Below are 21,419 nucleotides of genomic sequence, written 5' to 3' on the forward strand. Positions count from 1 at the left end.
TACTGGGAGAAAGACACCATAGAAAACCTTGCTGTAAAATGGAACTGGATTGATGGTCATATCGTTCTATTTTTACTATCACAGGTAGCAATCTCAGCTTCTATTTTTCCTCTCTCCCCCAGTCCTTAGCAAAATACTAATCACTGATGTAATAGCACCAAAAAACCAGTGCACTATAACTCAAAGTATTTATTTCACTTTTAGGGAATGTACATGCAGTTTTATGTAAAAATGGCAAGAGTTATTGCCTCTCAGAAGAGCACAGCACGTCTAATGTATGTGAGAGAAAACGCATACTTCAGAACGGTGGAAACATCAGCACTAATGAACCAGATGGATTAGTAGAGGGTCACCTCAGAACTACAAGGGGTCTTGGACATCATGGAGATCCAGTACTGAAAAAATCTGTTATACCTGTACCTCATAGCATCTCTGTCCCTATCGATAATTCTTGCCAATTTCTTGTTTTAGCTTCTAATGGGCTTTGGGAGGTTTTGGATTATAATCAAGTATGTGCATTAACACTAACAACATTCACTCATTATTTGAGAATGTATGAATATGTTCACCGAAACAGGGCCTCTCTGTATAAGTGTCAGTATTTGATGACCCTCTCTGAAGAGGACTTAAATGGTTCAGAGGCCACTAATGGTCTGCAAGATGGAACAGAGACGCTGTACTCCAATCAAGACATTTTTCTCAGCAGGTCAAAAGGCAACTTCACACAAAGCAAGCCAAGATGTTCTAGGAGTAACTATTTGCAAAGTGAAGGCAAAGTTCCTAAAGAAACCGATGACCACAAAAACCAAGCTGATCCAGAGCTGTCTCTCTTCAGTAATGATGAAATAGGTCCACAGAACAGAGGGACAAAACAGTCCGATATTAGCGCACAAGGTGACCCTGAAGAACTGACACAGTCAGAGGACAGAAAAATTTGTCTATGTAACAGTTTTCAGCCACATTCACATACTACAGCTCAAGAAGAAACAGACACTGACACTTTCTGTGCAACCAATCCAAGTCACATCCATAAACAGCTGCAAAAGAATGCACTTACAATAGGATCTACAAACATGAAACAGCCTCAGAAAGATACAGAAGCATACATATCTAATTATGACTCAGACCCACACCTGGCAGAAAAAATGGACTCCAAGATACTCTGTGACAAACCTGCAAGTTACACTAGCCAGCAACTGTTAAAGACCGCATTGCCAGTGGATTGTAAAGCACCAACAGATTTTGAACAAGACACAAAAATGTATCTGTCTGACTGTGAATCACAAGCTGCAGGAAGAGGCTGGGTCACCTCTGAGAGGCTCTATGAGAGAGCAGCAAGCTACATCAGTGAACAACTGGTAAAGACTGCATTAGCTGCAGGTTCAAGAGATAACATTACTGTTCTGATTGTACTTCTAAATGGATGCGATAAGATACCTACCTACCTCAACATTTGAAGATTTATCATATGGTAAGTGGAGTTCCACAGTACATACAGCACAAGCTTACATTTAGCTGAGCCATGAAGTTACACAAAGTCATCTTAACTGCTGACCAGGGGAGTTAATCATACATCTTCTCTCAAACTGTACAAATGCAATAAAAGCTTCTGAAATTCACAGTAAAAAAGAGTAATCACAAATCTTTTTTTTTTTAACCACTTTATTCAAACCTGAGCACCTCAATATAAAACTAAACACTGGTGAACTGTCATTTTCCTTGCTAAACCCAGATTACTGCAAATTTAAAATCTGCACAAGTTTCTGCTATCAGTTCAACATTTAAATAGACTAATTCATCTCTTCTGACACACTTGGTAGATTTCATATAATGAAAATAACTAAAAGAATTAGTGCAATATACTGGACAGATCAAAATAAAATGTACTTTGGAAAACAAAGTTGCAAAGTTCATTACTGACAGAGAGCAGTACTTATGTTACAGATACAGGAGCATCATTTATTACTGTTCTAGCCGTAAAGGAAGAACTTAGAACCCCCTTTGATTAGAGAGGAAAAAAAGTTAGCTTTAAGTAACTGTACATTCTGTATACCTTTAAGCAACTCTTAAATATTACAGAAAGTATTAAACAAATGTAGACTACAATGCAGAGTACCTATTTACAGTACATTAATATCCAAATTCAAAATCAAGTTGGATGTCCATAATTGTTAGTGCACTATTTTTTTCCTTAGGGGAAAAACAAACTGTAATGGCCAGCAATGATCAAAAACAAGAAAGAAGTCACAGACACCAAGTTTGTTGTGGTTTTACTTGAAGAGCTCTTTACAGTTTGCAAAGGAAAAAAAATCCTATGTTGTGAAGTTGAATTTACTGGTGTGTACCTTCTGAACAGATTAGAAATGAAGTTAAACTTGATTTATCACTATCCTCTTCAGACAACTGGTTTGATATAATTTACAGTGTACCAACTAAAACTCCACTTTCCTGCAAGCATAGGGTTCTTAAAATTGTTAATGCAAGTATTTGTAATTAAATTATTAAACTATGGAATGTATAACTAAACAGTAGATACCTGCAGAAACAACTGGTTGCATCAATACTGTGAATAAGTTTAATTTTTAGATCCTGTTTCTAAAACTGTTTTAAAGCACAATTGAGAATTATGAAAAGTTCAAATTCTATTCATTTTAACAGCAATCAGTATTGAAGCTACAGGAACTGGCCAATTAGGTCCATCGAAAGTAGTTCTTCTATATCCCTAATGGTGAGTGATTTTTAAAACCATTCAACTGAAGGAAGTTTATTCCGCTTCCATCACTCCTCTACTGCTGAAACATTACAGACAGTGGCGGATACATGCATGTTAAAATTTTAGGTCAAAAGAAAATTCTGTATCATAAACTTGACTATTATTGTAAGTCTCTTCACTGTTTGGAAGCTGTATTGGGCCAGGTTAAGCACTCCAATTCCATGGTTATTAACAGTTAGGAAGCAGAAGAATATTCAGAACAGTTTAAAGCAATTGATGTTTTAGTTACTACAACATTGACTCTTGGGTTGTTGTGTGGGTTCAGTAAGGTCTACTCCTCTTCCTCTGGCAGAGTTGGCTCCTGTACTCTGTGGTTCATTCTTTGGCAATTTTTTTGCTATAAAATCAACAAGAAATAATAGGTAAAGCTGAGATTGTTCTGATGTTAAATCATTTGAGTACACGAATAGTCAGCACTTTATTACTCTATAAGCATGTCAATATAATCACTATAAAATCTGATTTGATTCAGCGTTTTGGTAATAAAAGAAGTTAAGACACTTAACTTCTTAATGATTAGCTACCTTATCTGATATTTAGAAGTGAAATGCTTTAGTACCTTGAGCAGTAAAAAATATTTGCCCAGGTATGCTATGCCAGTAAACGATGGCTCTTGCTTTAAGATCAGGATGTTAGGGCTGAAAGATACAGGAAGACTGAGAAGGGATAAAACAGACAGAAATTGGTCAACCTACTGCCCAGCTAACTAGACAGAGTAAGTATTGCTTACAACATAAGTAGTCCTCAGCACTAAACCAAGTTGTGTTCCCCCTTCCCCTGACCCCCCCCCCCAAGCTGTACCCTATCTTCTGTTCTTAGGAGTCAGTTGACTGTGCCAACTTCTTTTCTGTCCTTGTAGCTCAAGTGCACCTTCCCAGTCAGTCATGAAAAATATTGCTGACAAGCGCTACCCTTATAAGCAGCAGGTCTTTCTAGCAATTTTCTGACAGAAAGGTAAGTTCTACTTAAGAGGACTTAAATGGGGCTGTTTTGCCCATGTTATCAGGACCCAATCACCATCCCTGTTCTACAATTTGGCTGCGGCCAGCTTTTCAAAGAACAACTTTTTCCTAAAAGGAATGAAATACAACTATAAGAACAGGCAGCAGTAAGAAAATTAGCACATCAAATGAGATAAACTCAGTTAACAGAACCCAAGAGTTCATGTGACGTTAATCTGCAGAAACAGTATGCAGACATGGCATCAGTAGAAAAATGCCTTCACAACACTGCAGCATTAGATTCTAGCTTCCAGATTCAATTATCATTGTCTCATAAGAGGTATGTTATTCTAAGTTCCACACCTTCCCAAGGCAGTATGCAACCTGCTGCAAAAAATGTAACATTAAGAGGTACATTTATGTATTTGCTCTCACATTCTTATACTAATTTGATAAACAAATCCTAGGTACATTTTATGATTAAGACAAAGTATTTGAAACTTTCAGTGGTTAAGTATACCATGAGAAAGGCATATTTGGCTTTCTTTTTTGTCTGTAATAGCAACTAAGACAGTTATACGAAACTTGCTAACAGAATTAAAATTAATGTAACCTTGCTTAGCTATTACAAGTTAATCCAAACGTTTAGGTGCTTGACAGAAGACCTCTGCGAACGTGCTTCAAGTAAATTTTTCTGACTTATCAGCATCATGAAGGAGCTGAAGGGGACTAAGGAAACTTCAGTAACACAAAGAAAAATGATTTACATGGAAGACTGAAGGAGCTTGTGATGATACAAATCTCAAGAAAACAATTCCCTTAAATTCTCAAGTGTGTTCATAAACTCACCAATTGCCATAAATATTTCATTTACGTTCATAGATGTTTTGGCAGATGTCTCCATGAACAATAAACTGTTGTCATCTGCATAAGCCTGTGCTTCCTGAAAGATAAAATAAGAATCATAGAATTATTAAGTTTGGAAAAGACCTCCAAGATCCTGATCCAACTGTCCCCCTGCCACCAATATTACCCACTAAACCATGTTCCTTTCTTTAAACACGCCAAGGGACGGTGACACCACCACCTCCCTGGGAAGCCTGTTCCAATGCCTAACCTCTCTGAGAAGAAATTTATCTTAATTTCCAGCCTTCACATCCCTCCTCCCCCAGTGCAGCTTAAGTACATTCCCTCTTGTCCTACCACTAGTTATTTTCGAGAAAAGGCTGACCCCCAGCTCACCACAACTTCCTTATCGGTGGATGTAGAAAGAATGCATAAGAATGCATTAGTTAATTAAAAAAACAAAACTCAGTTACTACACACTGTACTGTTACTTCTAATAAGGGACAATTTCTATTCCGTTTTGAAAGGTTTGTTGAAACACTCATGACAATTTATTCGTTAGCTACGAAGAAGTTACGACTCCATCAAACAATTAAGCATTCAGAAATGCAATCTTAAAAAACCCTACTTGTCTTAAAAATATCCCAGACTAAACCTACCGCAAAACATAATAATGGAAGTATTTATTTGAAGTATTTATTTAAAGTAAAGTATTTATTAAAAAGACAGCTCTGATTCAAGACACTAGCTTGAAGACAGTGATAGCAAGAATGAATACGCTCTAGGAAGGGCCATCAAATGTCAAGAAGTCTATTATCACCCCTAGAAAGAACGCAGTTTCTGAAGCACCTTGAATCTTTCAGCCAAGGCAGATTGATCAGAACAGTTTCATTAACCTGACAGAAATTCACTATAATAAAACAAGTTAGGAATGTCAAGTGTCTTGCCATGTTATCTCTTTCTCTAGTCTGATTTTCATCTACTCACTCTGTATTTCAGTTCCCTATTTTTGCCACTTCCTGTTAGCCAGTTCAACTATGAATCCCTAGTGTCTTATGATTATGTAATTGCCTTTGAATTCATCAGGAAGTCTGTAAAAAGCCAAACTAGAATACCTATGAAGAAAAAAGAAAAAAACATCTGCAGGCTTCTATATTCAATTAAGTAACATCTGCTAAGACCCACGTAGCTGTATCTGAAGTAACACATTGACCAATACCTAGAAATCTGCATTGTGTCGTACAGTGAGAAAATGTTATCAAGCCCATGAGAAGACGATGAATCCATGTTAACAAAAAAACTAACATTCGAAAAACATTAAGAATGCAACTTTAAGAATAAAAAACAGTAAAGGTAGTTCTATGTTGGTAACTAAATTTGATTACTTTTTTGGACTGTACACATATATGATTTGTTACATACCACAATTTTTCACCAAATTTTTCCATGATTTAGTTTTATGGTACAATTGACATGGAAGTATAAAATTAGAAGAATCTAGATGTTAAACTCTGGCCAAAAAACACCTAAAATTGCTGCTAATGTTTGTTAATAATAATTCTAAAGTTATGAAAGGATTCATTACTGTACACAGCAGTATCTCACACAATGACACCAAATAAGGATTAAAACAGTAAGAGAATTAATGAATAATAAATATGATCTTAAGAAAATTGATTCAAAAAAAAAAAATGATTCAAAGAAAATTGATTCAAATTCAATCAGTCATGAATAAACCAGAACATCTCTAGTGAGTTTTTATTTGCTCTGCAAGCCGTTTTCTGATGACTTGGTTAAACTTTTTAGAAAACAAATATGGAAGAGAGCGCACAGGTATATCAGCTATAACAAAAAAGAATACCATGAAAAGCACAATTAGAAGTTGAAACACTGCTTCAACAATATGCCCTAAACAAGTTAAGTGTGTCAATCACCTTTGTATCATACAATAATCAAAATTCCCCTGCTGACAAGGCAGAGAGAATTGGTTTGCATATAGAGTTTGTTCCTAAACTATCTCATCCATTGACACTCTAGTTACTGGTAATTTTGGATAGAAGGCAGGAGAATAGAAATTCAACTAGCCTTTAAAGATACACAGATAAATTAGTTATTCCTCAAAATCAAACTTTACTTATTCAAAAGAAGTCTATTGGTACATATCACTTGTACAGAAATAGACTTTTCAATAGCATGTAGAATTCAATTAGTCTCAGCTGACGCTTATATTTAACAGCATGGCCTCTGTAACAACTAGCTAGCCTATGCAAATAAGCTCCTCAGTAGGCTTATTTACTTTCCACTCCAACAAAATGCTATTTCTATAAACAGAAGTTATGTACATACCTGAAAATCCACAGCTCTTTTGTTAGCTAGATCAGCTTTGTTTCCTGCTAAAGCTATTACAATGTTAGGACTTGCTTGTCGCTGAAGTTCCTTGACCCAATTTTTTGCTCTGGCAAAGGACTCCTGTAAATGATTGCAAAATGATGTAGCTTGAGTATTACCATCCTTTTGTACTCACCCGTTATCCTAACCTGTTATCTCTACTTCCAGCGAAATGCCAATTGATGCAAGGCTGCTACCTTTGTCCAAATAGGCAAACTCCAATTTACCAACAGTCACATTTAAAAAAAAAAAAAAAATACACTCCTAGCTTAGTTCTCAAATATGCTTAGATGGGACAATGCTGAAAAAGTAAGTAAAGATTTATGTAGCCCAAGTAAGGAAAGAACTAGTTAAGCGAGAAAATAGGAATTTTAATTTCTCCTCTGAAAGATTCAAGTTTATGAATATATTTGAAGAGTCTCAAACATTTTCTAACTAATAAGAACTGGCTCCTACAATAACAGGATGCCAGGTTTTTGAGGGTTTCGTTTTTTTAAGTCTCATTTTACCAAAAGCAAATGAAGCATATCTGATTTAAGTTCAGATAAAAAGAAATCAAGTAATGTGAGGTTATGGTCTCAATGGTTTGTGCTGCCTTCCCAATCCTTACATATTACTTGCCAGAATAATATATTAAAACTTCTTTCACAAATAAATTGTCACTAGCAGTGTGGTGAGGGTAACAGTTCGAGTCAGATGAAATGATGTAAAAGTGGGTTTGAAAAACCTCTGCAAGGTTTTTTTTTTTTTTTAATGTAAAAATGCTAGAAATGGTCTTTTGGCAAGAAAAATTTCCAGGCACAATTTAACATTACATGATCAACTGATACAGACAAGTCAGTTAAAAAAAAACAAACAAGGAAAGAAACTCAAGAGCACTAAACTTCCAAATCCCTCTTGTACCTCTTTATATTGTACTTACCTCATTTGTAATGTCGTATACAACTATAGCTGCTTGTGCTCCTCTGTAGTACATGGGTGCTAAACTGTGATACCGCTCTTGCCCAGCTGTATCCCAAATTTCAAATTTTACCGTTGTATCATCAAGACACACAGTCTGTGTTAGAAAAGCAGCTACAAAAAAGATAGAGGTGCTGAAGCCATAAATCTGCTTCTATCTACATGATCATATAAAATTATATTACTCACAGAGATACATCAGGCATGATTTCCTTGACAGTTCAAGCGTATTATTAAAATATAATAGGTCTGAAGCTGGTAGATTGGAACTGATCAACAGAGAACAGTTCCTTAATCAGCCAGCCTTTCTTCATATTAAAGACATAAGAAAGCAATAATTCGAAAGATTTTTTTTTCTAATACTGAATATGAGTAACCACGACTTCTCTCATATCTTCTAGATACACTTCATCTTGATACAACAGACAGCACTCCTTCATGATATACTCCAACAGCTCAGATATTTACAGTCTACACTCCATTTAGATTATTTGAATAGCATGTTAAAGCCTTGATTTGCAGCTCTGACAACTCCACCTTTGCTAATGATTGTGGAAACAAATCACTTCTGAGAAGTCCTTGTTCGTAAAGCAGCCATACAGGTGTATTTTTCACCAAGCCATCTCAAGAACTACTTTCAAAGCACAATTTTCACAGCCTTCAGTTTCAGGGAAACTTATATCCATTGCCACTACAGCTGAATATTTGCATACCTAAAACCTGGATCTGTCATTGCCCCTAAATAATGGTCTTCTATTTACAGAAAACAGTACGTAATGGATACCAAGTCTTCAAGCAGTTACTCCTAGCAGTATTTTCCATTCAGATTACAGTTACATATTACAAATACAAGGGTGAATACATACATGCTACAGAAACCACATTAACGAAATTAAGCTAGTATCTCAATGAAATGCTAAGGGAAGCCCCCTAGTTGGCAGAAGTGGGGGATTCATCACTAACCATACTCACAGAGTGCAGCCAGTTTAAACCAAATGCCTGAAGTGGCACGGACCAACAGATGTTAGCCTGTCCCAAGCACTCCAAGCCATTGTAGCCTATGAATCACTCCTGAACTGCTGTAACTTTTGACTCAACTTGTTACAATAAAACAAAAGCAAGTCACTCTTGCTTCACAAAGGACACTAACTACCATAGGAGAAGCTGACAAGTCAGTGGTCAGATGTTCCCGCTTCAGGGGCATTAGCATCCATTGGAGATGAGCAAGCTGGTTGGAGAAGGGAAAGGCTTTGATGTTCCGATGTTAAATCACTAAGTTTCTAAGGGCTAAATATCCAAGCACTGGTAAAACAGGCTCCTCTTGGTAGCTTCCCAAGCAGCCTAGAACCAGAAGACAGACCAAAAAACCACAACCAAAACACACTGCACCATACTAAGGGTTTCCTCCTCAACCAGCTGAATGTTATATTTCTCCAAGGCAGAGACAGGAATGCTAAATGAGTGAAATTTGACGTTCTTAGAGGTATTCTTTTCAACATAAGAACGTACTTACACTCCACAAATGAAGGGATGTATTCAGGAAGAGAATTAAAACACCGGTTTTATTCTGGGCCACCCTCTTGCTTTTGTTGAAAGGAAGCTTTCAACCACCACAAAAGTGTCAATTAATTTCAGCAAACAAGGTATCTTTCTTCTATATTGCAAGGCCATACTTATTTGATAATCAACTGTGTTAAGGATGATAGACTTTCAAGATAATTAACATCAATACTTTCGTCTTAAGCAGCTAACAGGCACCGCTACACTAGTCTGAAGCAGAGAAGTCCAGTTATCAAACACGACCACCGTCTAACATGTCTGCCTTGAACTGCACTCCTTCAGAAGTTCTTACTCAGACTCTCAATGCACGTAAGCCTCCCTTTGTTAAAAGGCCCTTCTGTATACAAAGAAAACTGTGCCTAAAGCCAATACAGGCTACAGTTGCACAGCTTTCTCTATAGAAAACTTTCTGAACCCCAACATTGCTGCACTTAGTATCTCTCAACTGTATTTCAGCATTTCCTTGCTTCTGTTTCGTGCAGAAGAGGAATAAGTTAATATAGAAATTACACTAACGTGCACATATTTGAGCTTGGAGTTCAGTCTTGTTTAATCTTTGTATAGCTTTTAAACAGTGAAATAGAATTTGAGTTCCCTCTCATTCTACCAAGACACTAAAACAAGAGAAAACAAGAAGGAGGTTAAATGAATTAAACATTACTGGACTTTAACAATGAATTTCACTGAATATAGTGTGGTTTTTTTTTTTTCATTTTAAAAAAGCTGATACAATGAATTAGCTTTTCAATATATCATTGGGAATGCTCTCTATACTACCACATAATATATGAAATAATACATAAATCTTTCACACTAACACCCATCCCCAAACCATTATAAAAAGTACAAAGACAAAATTGAGCATTAGTAAGACTGCTAAAGGAGAAAAAAGTGGTTCTCCATTTATGCTGACAGATATACAAAATAAATACATCTAACACCTAGAAACAGGGTAAAAAGGTGATGTAATGAAATTTAGCTTGTCTTCATTTTTGTAAGTTTTGTAGATTTTAACATTTTGACAACTGTTCATATGTAAAGACATGGATGACTGAAAGGGCTTGCCATAAATATTATAGTGAAACAACCTGATTCATGCAAGCAGCAACAGGAGCTACAGGACAATATTGACCAATCCATATCTTGTTTAATCTGTATGCCATTACGCCATTTTAAGAATATGTTTAAATTTATCAAAGGAAGCTCAGTAAGCACAAACAACTTCAATATACAAGTTAGCAGAAGAAAACAGGGAAAAAAAATGAAAACGGCTCACAGTTAAAAAATCTTTTTTTTTTTTGACTTCTTACAGTCAGCACAAGGTTTTTTTCATGTCACAAAATGTAAAAATAGCACATTAAATCCTGTGATTAATGACAAAGAAAGGTGTATGTAGACAGATAGCAAGTTCTCCCAATTCAAAAGCAAAGCCAGGCTGCATAAATACCACCAGAACCTTTAGAAAAAAATGCATACAGCACGATTAAAAGATCCACGCACAAACAAAATTCATCCTAAAGTCCACTTCTCAGAACTATGCAGTTCAAGCACACATTTACTTTCTCCACTTTGACATGCATGTTTCCTACAGCCTTGTGCCAACTACAGTTTTTATCTTGGTAAGTTACAGTTCTCAATAAAGAGGTGTAGGGCTCAGATTTGATCCTTCCCGTCAATGACCCATTCTTGAAGTGCCACTGCATTCAAGGTTGTCAATGCCAAGAATATAAATTCAATGTGAAATAAATAAAAAGGGTAAATTCTCACCTCCAATTGTACTTTCTTGAAACTCATGAAACTGTCCTTTTACAAAACGAAGCACCAAACTTGATTTACCAACTGCAGACTCTCCTAGAAGTACTAATTTGAATTGGCAAATTTTATTTCCAGCATTTGGCCCATTGGGTCTTGTTGCTCCTCGATTAGCCATGCCCAAACTAGAAAGAAGTCCTTTGTTTCAAGTTCTTAAAAGCAAGTCCAGGATTCAGATCTCAGTGGTGCTTCTGCTGGTAACAGCCTGGTTATGAAAAGACAGTGAGTGGTATTAACAAGCAAGGAAAATCTAATTCACCAAATGCACCAAGGATTACATATAACATTTTACTAATGCTAAGCAATACTCAGAAGTCAGTAACAGTAAAGAATGCAAAAAAAAAAAAAAGAGGAGACTATGGAAATCCCAATCACTGCATCAAGTTCTCTGCAAGTACATTTTATCAATTCATATTTATAATTTATAACAAATGCAATTTCCTTAGATAATGCTTTGTACATCAAGATCTGTACTTTTTAATACCTTTCCTAGTTAAAAATATACTTTTAGAAGTAAAACCATAACGCTTTGCACATGTAGAAAAATTTAGTCTTTTGACCACTAAGAAATCCAGATTACTTTGTGCAAGCCAGAGACGCATCAAATGGTAATAAACTGAAATTTCCAGAACTGTTTTCTTCATCCTAGCCAATTGATATGTACAAGAGATCTTTGTTAAGAACATGTGTTAACAGTGTATTCCTTAGTATATCTGCTCTTCTTGTAAACTTCTTCAAAAAAAAAATCACAGTATTTATTCACATGGACAAAGAAGCCTTTAGTCTCTGCTGTTCTCACTTCCAAGCCAAAGACATATGCTTTTACACACTTAATAGTGGAGATTAGATCTTTTCACATGTAGATGCTAACGTAATGAAAGACTGGAATAATATTTTCTATTTCCTTTCTTCTCACTTCCCAAAACAAAATTCCAAGCAAGCCTGCAGGAAGAATACCCAAGTGATGGTTACTCAACTCTCAGGAAAAAAAAAGCTTATTCATTTATTAAAAACCCCTTGGACTACAACTTTGTCCTACTGTAGATGGTTACATATTTGAATTAGATACACATGTTGAAGATACAGCTTTTCTAGCGTCTAGGATACAAGCAAGTTAGTTTGGAGCATATTCTCCCAGTGCAGAGAATGGTTTTAATATTGCAAAATGAAGCAAATTTACTACCTTCAAAAAAGTCTTGCTCTTTCTTTGCTATGGTAAAGCTACTACATTTTGAACCAAGTAGTAGCCTTAATGATTAGCTATCTTCCCATTTCAAAACATCAAGGACAGCTAAAATAATTCTGTATCAGGCAGCCGAGGATTCCAGTTTGCTATACACCTACCTCAGACAATAAGCCTTCATTTTCCTTCCTAATTCTCCTTCTGTAAACTCAGGACAAGTTCTGAAGAATAGACTGCTTCACAGCTCTAGCAGAACCCCATCCTCCACTAAATACTCCCTTACACCCAAGTTTCACAAGCATTATGTAAGAAATCAAAGCATAATTTCTGCACTAACATAACATTTAAAATGAAATGATATTTTGTTTATCACTGTAAACAGAACTTGAATATAGGTCCTAAAACAAAATATTTTTCAACATCTTTAAGATGTTCCTGTTTGGTCACGTTGTTCCTTTTCCCATACCTCGAAATAATTTAACTTCTTCCAGGTAGGATATTCCAATTTTGTATTCATCCCTGTCTGCCTTGAGTTTGTGAACTGTTTGACAGTTATGATATCCTTAAATCAACAGGTTTTTATTTTGGTTGCACAACTATCTACTTTTAGATATACATTTTCTCAAACACACAGAAGAAGTGTGCCACATTGAAAAATTTTATAGTAAGCAAAAAAACCCCTGCATATTCCACCATCATCACTATTAACCTCTATAATTACACATTAAAATTGTCACTAAATTAGTATTGGTTTAATATTTTAGAATACAGGAATGGATCTAGTTATTTGCAAAACAATATCAGGCCTTTTATCCTTATAGCATTAAAAAAAATCATGCACAGCTGGTGTGTTGGTTCTCAGGCAAGATTTTTTTTTCCAAGTTGTGGAGCAACTTGGATAAAAGTGGATCAGTAACAAGGAGTTAACCTCTCCTAAATTACGTACAACAGGAAGCAGCAAGGCATGGCCAACAAATAGGTAGCCCAGAATCCTGTTAGTGATTTGTTTATCCTTTCCTTTGGAAAAGTAATGAAGACAATTAAGTTTTTTTCTGTTTTAAAATGAAACAACTGTTTGCACTGTAGCATTCTAGTATGTTTAGGTAACCATAAAATAATTTTAAACCTTTAATCTTAATTCATGTTTTCTAGACTCTGGAGCATTGAATAAGACATAAGGGATAAATCCAGTGACCGACTGAGTTACTCTTTGGAGCGAGTGATTTCTAGATGACATACAGTGAGGAAATCAACCTACCACACTGGTTACTCTCTCTGATGACTTTTTTGCTTGTTGCCTTGCACATTAGGAAGAAAAGGAGACATGACAAAACAGGCAAGACTGATTTAACTCACATTTATTTCAACTGGTCACTTAAAGCCCTTAGTTACTCTGACCATGTATCTTACACTTACAAAGCAGTTTTTACTACCCCTTGCAAAACTCTTTCAGGACCTAGAGATGAAACAAGTTGTCAAGACAAATACTGAATTTTTATGGATGTTCAACCAGAAATCTTCAAAGTTCACACACCCCTCCCCCCTTTACCAGAGATCATTCTGGACACTCAGGTATTGTGCAAAAATATCCACTTGTCAAGCTGACAGACATCACACTACTTCCAAGGCCACTGAGTCCTGAAAACATACTGCAAACGTTCTTCATTCAATAGGTGCATCAATATGTCTAGTAAATTAACAATAAAACCTACCTACCACAGTTGTACCATGCAGTTTTTAACAGCTCAGGATAAAAAAAAAAAAAGACTGAAAATCAGACAGAGCATACCCAACTGACTTCAATATATAAAAGTCACTATCTTCTATAGGAGTGCATGAAGTCATCACCTTTTAAAAAGTTTCAAATTATATTGAAACTGTTCAGTAAATTCAAAATCATCATACAAACATGAAAAATGAGGAATACTTTCTTAATCTGAAGAGACATGGCACAGGTGCGACATAGCCATTACAGAATGATATTGACCTTTCTTTTTAGACTGGTGTGCTGAATGTACTAGGAAATAGGATGTAAAAGTAGACTTCAATACTACAGACCCCACGTATGCTCCAAGCCTCAGGCCACACTTATTTTCCAGTTCTTTAAGTCATCTGTAAAATACTGGCTTTAGGAGGCATAAGAAAGCACCACGCAGAAGACAGGAATGCTACTTTCAGTACCCTACAAACACAAACTACAAATTTAATTATTTTTTGACAAATTGCTTTCAAGGCAACTCTGAACACTTCCTTCAAGAGCTCAACAGCTGCACCTATTTCTTACTCTTAGCTTCAGTCAAAGTCTCCAGGAAAAGATCCACCAAACTGCCCCCATCCAACCCTGCCCCTGCCAGTTTTGTGTACTGAGTAAATTTTGTAATCAACTGATGTGTTTGGAATATCTGAAGAAAGAAAACCATACGACACTTTCATTCGTCTACACAAGAAGTATACAACAGTTTGACTTAAACCGGTACATCTGGATGTAAGGAAGTTACTTTTATGTAAGAATCTGCTGAGAAAAATACTATGAAAGTTTTTAAATGTATGTCCTCATATGAATAGAAATGGAACAGATTGTTTTACTTGTATGGAGTTTAATGCGAGAACTCCATCATATACTAGTAGGCAAGGACCATTTTGCAGTCATGGGTACTACAAATATATAGCTCCTTCTGGTGAGTAGGAACTTCTGCTCTTCTCCTGAATATCCCCCACTGGGATAGCATCTCCATGATGAAATGCCAAAATAACAAAGTTTACAGCATACGATTAGGAACATACTTCTGTTACCAAGTACTCCTACCAAGCAATTTACCAGATGCTGTGTGCTCTCATCCTTTTAGAAGAGAAATTTCTATTCTGCTAGGTAATCCTTCCTTGTTAATGATTTTTATTTATTGTAGAGAGAGAAGGATCGTAATTATATTCATAGAACATCCCATAAAATTTCTTACATTTGAGTCTGTGAGTAGAATTCCATCAGTCCTAGCCAATACCTACAAACTCACAACTTAATGGAATAATTCACAGCCATTTAAGCATTCAGATCAGTGCCTATTTTAAACAACAAGAAAGCTAATAGAGAAGTATCAAAACAACACTTGTGTCAAAAGCCAACCTACTAAAGGGATTAAGACAGCTAACACTGTTCCTACAATGAATGCAATTAAGTGCATAATCAAACACAAAGACCACCAGAAAAAAATCATGATAGATTTAAAACTGAAACATTCAACCACTTGAAAAGACTTCATATTTCAGAGCAAATAACAATGTTTCTTATCATGAGCACAAGTAATATTGTAGTAATTTCTAATTCATGAACAGAGAAAGATCATGTAACAGGGAGGTGGCAACCATTGAATAATTTCTTTACACTAACTACCTTCACTGTTTTAAAAAGAAGTATCTAAATCAAATTATTTATTAAACACTCACACTAATGAAATTTGCTGTTATTCCCTTCCAGGGTTGACAAAATTAATGTGGCATCTTACTGCACCATTCAAGATAGCTGTACATATCACTATCTAAACATTTGTTGTATTTAAAACAGTTTATACTGAAACGTAATGAGATAGTAAATTACAGAACTGAATCAACGCAGTCACTGCAAGAAATTCATAGCTTTCCAATTAAATGTAATAGCCATCTCATCAGCTCATATGAATGAAGTACAGTACTAATTGCTTTGTGATAAACTGGTTTATTATACAGGAAACAGAAGCAATGATGACTGTCCTATCATTGTTCCTAGCCACCTTACCTCAGCTAATATCTACTTTTTACTGACATTTCTTACTACAAGATAAAAATACCACCTAGGCAGGCCATCTATCCTGCCTGCAACACTGAGAAATCACCACCAAATTGGAAAAAAAAAATGAAGATATCATGCTTTTTATTCGGTCTTAATAATATGTGGAAAGAGCTCTGTAATTTCAGTTTAGTTAGCAAGTCAGTCTGTCTTCCATCCCCAGGCTATGAAAGAAACAAAGGTAGGAAAAAATCCATGGAAAATGTTGAGAGAATAGTGGCCTTTTATGGGCCTATTGTTTGAAACAACATTTTGATAACCCTTAAACAATTCAGCTCTCCTTGAAAACGCATAAGGACAGAGGTGTGTTCCTGCAGAATGCCTTCACCTGTAGTTCCAGCTAAGCCTTAGGCAGAGCACACGCCGTACACCGGGCCCGCCGGTGTCTCCTGGATGGGGACGTGCTATCTTTTCCTTCCCATCTTACTCATCGCCCCCTTCTCCAACCACAAGCGAAAGGGAAAGCGAGGGCCCCATCACCCCACCTCCCCCTGCACACCGCAAAAGGGACTCGCGGGACGCGACCCTGCCTTGGCAGGCAGCCCGGCCGGCGACAACCCGCAGCCGAGAAGCCCCCTCCCCGCCCCTCGGGGCCCTGCCGCCGCCTCCCCTCCCCCGCGGCTCCCTTCCAGGCACGGGGATAAGGGGAAGTGGGAGAACCGGGGGCGCCATTTTGAGACAGCGAGAAGCGAGAGCGGCCTCCGCTGCCCGCAGGCCCGGCTCAGCGGCCCAGCCGCCCCGCGGCTCCTCACGGCGGCAGGGGGGCACCCTCCGAGCCCAGCCCAGCCCGGCCCCTCCTCAGCCGCCGCCGCCGCCTCCCCGCCTCACCCGGCCACGCACGGCGTCTGTCTGCCCGTCCCTCTGTCTGTCTGTCTGTCCGGCCGGCTGGGCTGAAGGAGGAGGAGGGTGCGAGGAGGGCAGGGGGAGGCGGCCCCGCGGTGGGGGCGAGGGGCGGGGGCGCAGCCGGGCCTCACCCAGAGCCCGCCGCCGACTGCCGCCGCCTCCTGCGCCCCGACCCAAACACCCGCACGCACGCACACGCACACGTATTTCCGCCGCCGCCTTCACGTCACGGCCCGCACGCCGCGTGCGCTTCCGGCTCGCGGCGCGTCCCGTGGCCCCGCCCTCCCTGCTTGTCTCCCCCCCCCCCCCCCCATTTTCTCTCCCCCTCCCCGCTGAGGAGGTGGGCACCCGTCGGTCCTGCCTGCTCTCCAGCGGCTACCCAGGGCATGCCTAATCCCAACAGGGAATTTAGCTCCTCTAAATAGAGCCCTCGCCGATAAAGTTCACAGATAGGCTCAATATCGAGTGCTAAAGCTGAAGCGAGCATGGTGCCGATGCAGACAAGTCTCCCCTGCTAGTAGTACACGCACACGTTGGGTGATGTTGGGTGACACACCCTGCTCAACACAGCGTTGGGCACGCATCATCCATGTTCCGCGCTACTGGGGCGTTGTGTGGCGCCTCGGCAGTCCTGCGTGCCTTTTCGGTGTCTAGCTCAGGAGGAATGTTGAAAGGTTAGAAGGTGATTCAGGGAAGGCCTGTAGGGATGGCGAAAATGGCTGGAAAACTTGCCACACAGTGGAAGAGGCGAAGACCTGCTGACCTTGTCAGAGAGAAGGGTATGCATGGTGTGGTACCACGCATGGGACTTCTGTGTTAGAAGCAAAACAGCAGCAATAAAACAACAACTTCAATCAAGTACATTTAATACACATTTAGTACATTTAATAAAGGCCAACTGTGAGATCTTGAAGGAAATCTAAAGAAAAATGTATAAGAAATTTAATAAGTTTATCAAAAATTGTACCAATGATTAAGTATCATTAAATGAAAGTTGTCTAGATAATCCATCACTGGAATATTGAATCAAAATTTGATACTATTGTCCTCTTAAAATATACTTTAGTTCAACCACATGAGAAAAAGTTATTTCCATCCTAGGCAGACCCAGCATGCACATAAACAGTTTTGGATGAAAACAAAATATTACACAGTAAATCTTTAGAATGACATGAACTAAAATAGAATTTAGAGAGCAAATACTTATGTGGCTGCAGGTGCCTGCTGGATAACCCTATGACTGTAACACAGAGCTACAGTCTCTCCTCCTCTGTGAAACTCCAAATCATTCACAGCTGGTTGAAACTGACAGCAGGAATTGCTGTCAGCCAGCTGGTCAGAAAACAGCAGAGATTCACTGTGAATGTATGAATTAGAGGCAGGAGAGCATGCAGCAGTAATTAAATGAGTAAGTTTCATTTACCATATTTCAGGCTCAGTGAGTCCATGAACGTTAGCAGTGAAGATGAGTTTCTTCTGTTGTAGTCTGTATTAATAGCCATGTAAAAAAAGGCCTGAAATCACCAGGACAGCCATTCCAGTGATCATGTCTTCATATTTTATGTCATCTGGGGTCATATGTCGTTGTTAAACTACCAAAGTGAAACTTTGCATTGGATGATGTTAAAAAAACTATTATGTTAGTAGGTCATGATTTCACCAGATGGGGTTCTGTATTTTTCAGCATTTCTCACAGAATTTCATATGTTCTGTTCAATCTCTTTGTATTTAAATTTAAATATAGATGTGTAATAATAAATGAAGTTGTCTTTAGAAGATGTGCAGAATCTCTTTATTCTGTTTGAATTTTCTTATTGGTTTCACTTCTCCATTTTTTTTCCCCCTCATGCATCCATCCATTCCAATATCCTCCTTTCTGTCTTTCCTCTATCACTATTTGTGTGCATTTTCTTTAATCATATCATCCATTGGTTTGGTCATATCATAGCATATAGAATGTATGCAGCACACAAAAAGCCATAATTTTCTATTTGTAAATGAGTTGAATAAAAACAAACAAACTGAAAGTAACCACAAACAACAGCAAAGGATATCACCACAGTTAGTGTCCATCAAGAGTTTCACAAAATTTAAAGCATTTTACATCAAGTTCTCTGATCTTAAGAGACTTCAAAGAATTTACGAACTTAGAGAGTACTGTGATGGCCATCTACATCAGGACCACAGAATGAGAACTGTGTTGCAGAACGTTGGCTCTTTCTGCTTCATAAAGAAAAATACACATTTTATGTGGTTTCCATTCCTTAGTTTCAGCCAGTGCAAGATGGCACTGTACTGTGGGTATAGGATGTCAGAAAATGGTGGTAACATTCAGATGACAAACACTATTTATCAAGAAGTACTTCTATAGAAAGGAATATTTTTCAACTTTCTTTCAAAACAGTTCTCTGGAGATCAGATTTTTTTTTAACACAGGAGATGGCATCTTCACACTGAAGCTAATTTGACTCAAGAAAGATTTAATCTTTTTTTTTTTCCCTAAAATGGAGTATAATTTTTTTGTTAATTTGTTAGCTTGTCTTTAAAAATTATAGATCTTTCCTACCCTGCAAGTGTTCTTCCTACACACCAATTAACTTTCAATCTATGAAAGAACGAATATGACACTGATTCCTAAAATAAGCAGAATTATAGGCAGAAGGGGCACCCTTTTTATTGGATACATATGCATAAATTTTTGAGTTCACAGTTTGTATCTGCATAATGAACTTAAGAAAATACAGGTAAAAAAAAAAACACTTTTAAGAACATCTTTCTCCTACTGTGTATCTACTCGTAATTCTCAGCATATTATGCTGAGAATGCACTCAATCTGGCTTCTACCTGGATGAATCTTGAATTAATTTCATATGAAGGCAAACTGTCTCCATATTCATCTAGAACTATTTTGGTTTCATTTCTGTTACCTCAAGGTTCACATTTTATTCACATTTTAAGGAATATATATACGTGTTTCCTAACAGGGAATTAAAATATCTATGCACTTATTTCAACTTAATAGTGAAGATTTTTTTCTTTTAGTTGTAGGAGGTGAAAGGGATGTACTCATCTCTACCTTTTCAGAAGTGAGTTTTCTATAGCATAGACTCTGCTATAATAATTTACGATAGAAGCAGCTCCTGCAGATAAAAATGTTTTCCTGCTTTCTTTGGCAACTGGTTGTATCTCTATGGAAAACAGCCAGTGAGGCATCATCGTCTTCCACAAATTGGCTAGCAAGTGAGCGCATTTTTAAGATCAGGTAAGATAGCTCAGCGAAGCATGTATATTGCTAGTAGGTTTCAAATTGATTCATAGGAATCCTCATCTCTGTTGAAAAACACAGGGGAACAAAACAGAAAAAGCTTGACTTGTTACTGCAGTAAGTATTGCTTTCACATTGCCAGGTGCTGTTTTTCTGACTTTGATACAACCCACTCCAGCAGGGCTGAGTGGATTCTTTCAATTAGCAAGTGCGGCCACCTACTGGGGAAAAACACTAAAATAAAGTCACAAATAACAATGTACAAAGTGGTATACCTTGAGTACTGGCAAATGGCTAGGTAGAAATTCAACAAACAAGACAATAAAAGTTCAAGTCCTGGCTTCAGCTTTATCTTATTCCCCCCCCTTGCCGCCATATAATTTTTGTGATATTACACTGCTCTTCCTCAGAAGAAATAGCTTTTCCTCTGCTGGCAGCTTTACCTGTGCCAAATTATTCCTTTCAATCATATCAAATTTGTCCCTGATTTCTAACACCTGCAGTTTTGTTCAACTAACAATTTAGCCTTTACAAGACAGATTAGTACCTGACAGAATAACAGGTCACAAGCAAAGACATAACCAATCACTTTCTTTCACTTAATGAATTACAAATAATTACTATATTACTTGGCAGGAGCACTCTAAACTTAAAGGTAGCAACAAAAATGATTGAAGGAAGTATAAATGAACCAAACATTTTAAGAATTTGCTGAAGCTTATTTCCCAATTGATTGTATATATTCTATGTTAGTGGTTTCTATTAATGAAAAGGGGCACCAGCAATGGTTAGAGCTAAATAAGAGCTGAAGATAACATATGTTACCTGGAGAAGATAAAACAATTCTCACACGTGCAAGCCGATCACACCACAGGCATGTATTGCTGATGTCCCTGACTGTTGGAGCAGGTTGTCAAGTGTCCCTAAAGTCTGGCAGGCAGCTCACCAGAAAGCAGTCATCACTGGCCTCCAATCTTGTGTTTGTAGGGCAGGTTCCAGGGAGTTCAGCAGTCATTGAGCCACCTTCG

General features: G+C 37.7%; 2 protein-coding genes across 8 annotated transcripts in view; one reads left to right on the forward strand and one right to left on the reverse strand.

Annotated features, from left to right (window-relative positions):
* Positions 1–17,102, forward strand: part of PP2D1 (protein phosphatase 2C like domain containing 1) — a 28,920-nt gene extending 11,818 nt beyond the window's left edge. For 5 of the 6 annotated variants that reach the window (XM_083825096.1, XM_083825092.1, XM_083825095.1 and 2 more), the window contains one exon: positions 205–2,381. In XM_083825096.1, the coding sequence (XP_083681222.1) occupies positions 205–1,457 (1,253 nt within the window). In that variant the 3' untranslated portion in view covers positions 1,458–2,381. Of the gene's footprint in view, positions 1–204; positions 2,382–13,615 lie in introns of those variants that run through there. The other variant, XM_083825097.1, reaches the window with a different exon arrangement.
* RAB5A (RAB5A, member RAS oncogene family) lies at positions 2,256–21,378 on the reverse strand. 2 transcript variants are annotated; one of them, XM_083825105.1, is made up of 6 exons: positions 21,217–21,378; positions 11,236–11,485; positions 7,871–8,022; positions 6,907–7,029; positions 4,564–4,657; positions 2,256–3,110 (listed from the first exon to the last, which is right to left on the reverse strand). In XM_083825105.1, exons 2-6 carry the CDS (start codon positions 11,396–11,398, stop codon positions 2,995–2,997), a joined length of 648 nt encoding a protein of 215 aa, XP_083681231.1. In that variant the 5' UTR covers positions 11,399–11,485; positions 21,217–21,378; the 3' UTR covers positions 2,256–2,994. The 2 variants fall into 2 exon arrangements, with proteins under 2 accessions (XP_083681231.1, XP_083681230.1); XM_083825104.1 differs by lacking the exon at positions 21,217–21,378 and adding an exon at positions 17,112–17,349.
* Between the last annotated feature and the right edge of the window lie 41 nt (positions 21,379–21,419).

Source organism: Anser anser (genome assembly GCF_964211835.1).
Source record: "Anser anser genome assembly, chromosome: 2".
In the NCBI taxonomy this organism is placed as follows: domain Eukaryota; kingdom Metazoa; phylum Chordata; class Aves; order Anseriformes; family Anatidae; genus Anser; species Anser anser.

Excerpts from the sequence above, each read along its gene's own strand:
- RAB5A (XM_083825105.1), bottom strand. The coding sequence starts at position 11,398 with ATGGCTAATCGAGGAGCAACAAGACCCAATGGGCCAAATGCTGGAAAT. Across the intron at positions 8,023-11,235 it reads TCAAGAAAGTACAATTGGAG|CTGCTTTTCTAACACAGACT; the intron begins GTGAGAATTTAC and ends TCTTTTTTGTAG. Across the intron at positions 7,030-7,870 it reads TATACGACATTACAAATGAG|GAGTCCTTTGCCAGAGCAAA; the intron begins GTAAGTACAATA and ends AATCATTTACAG.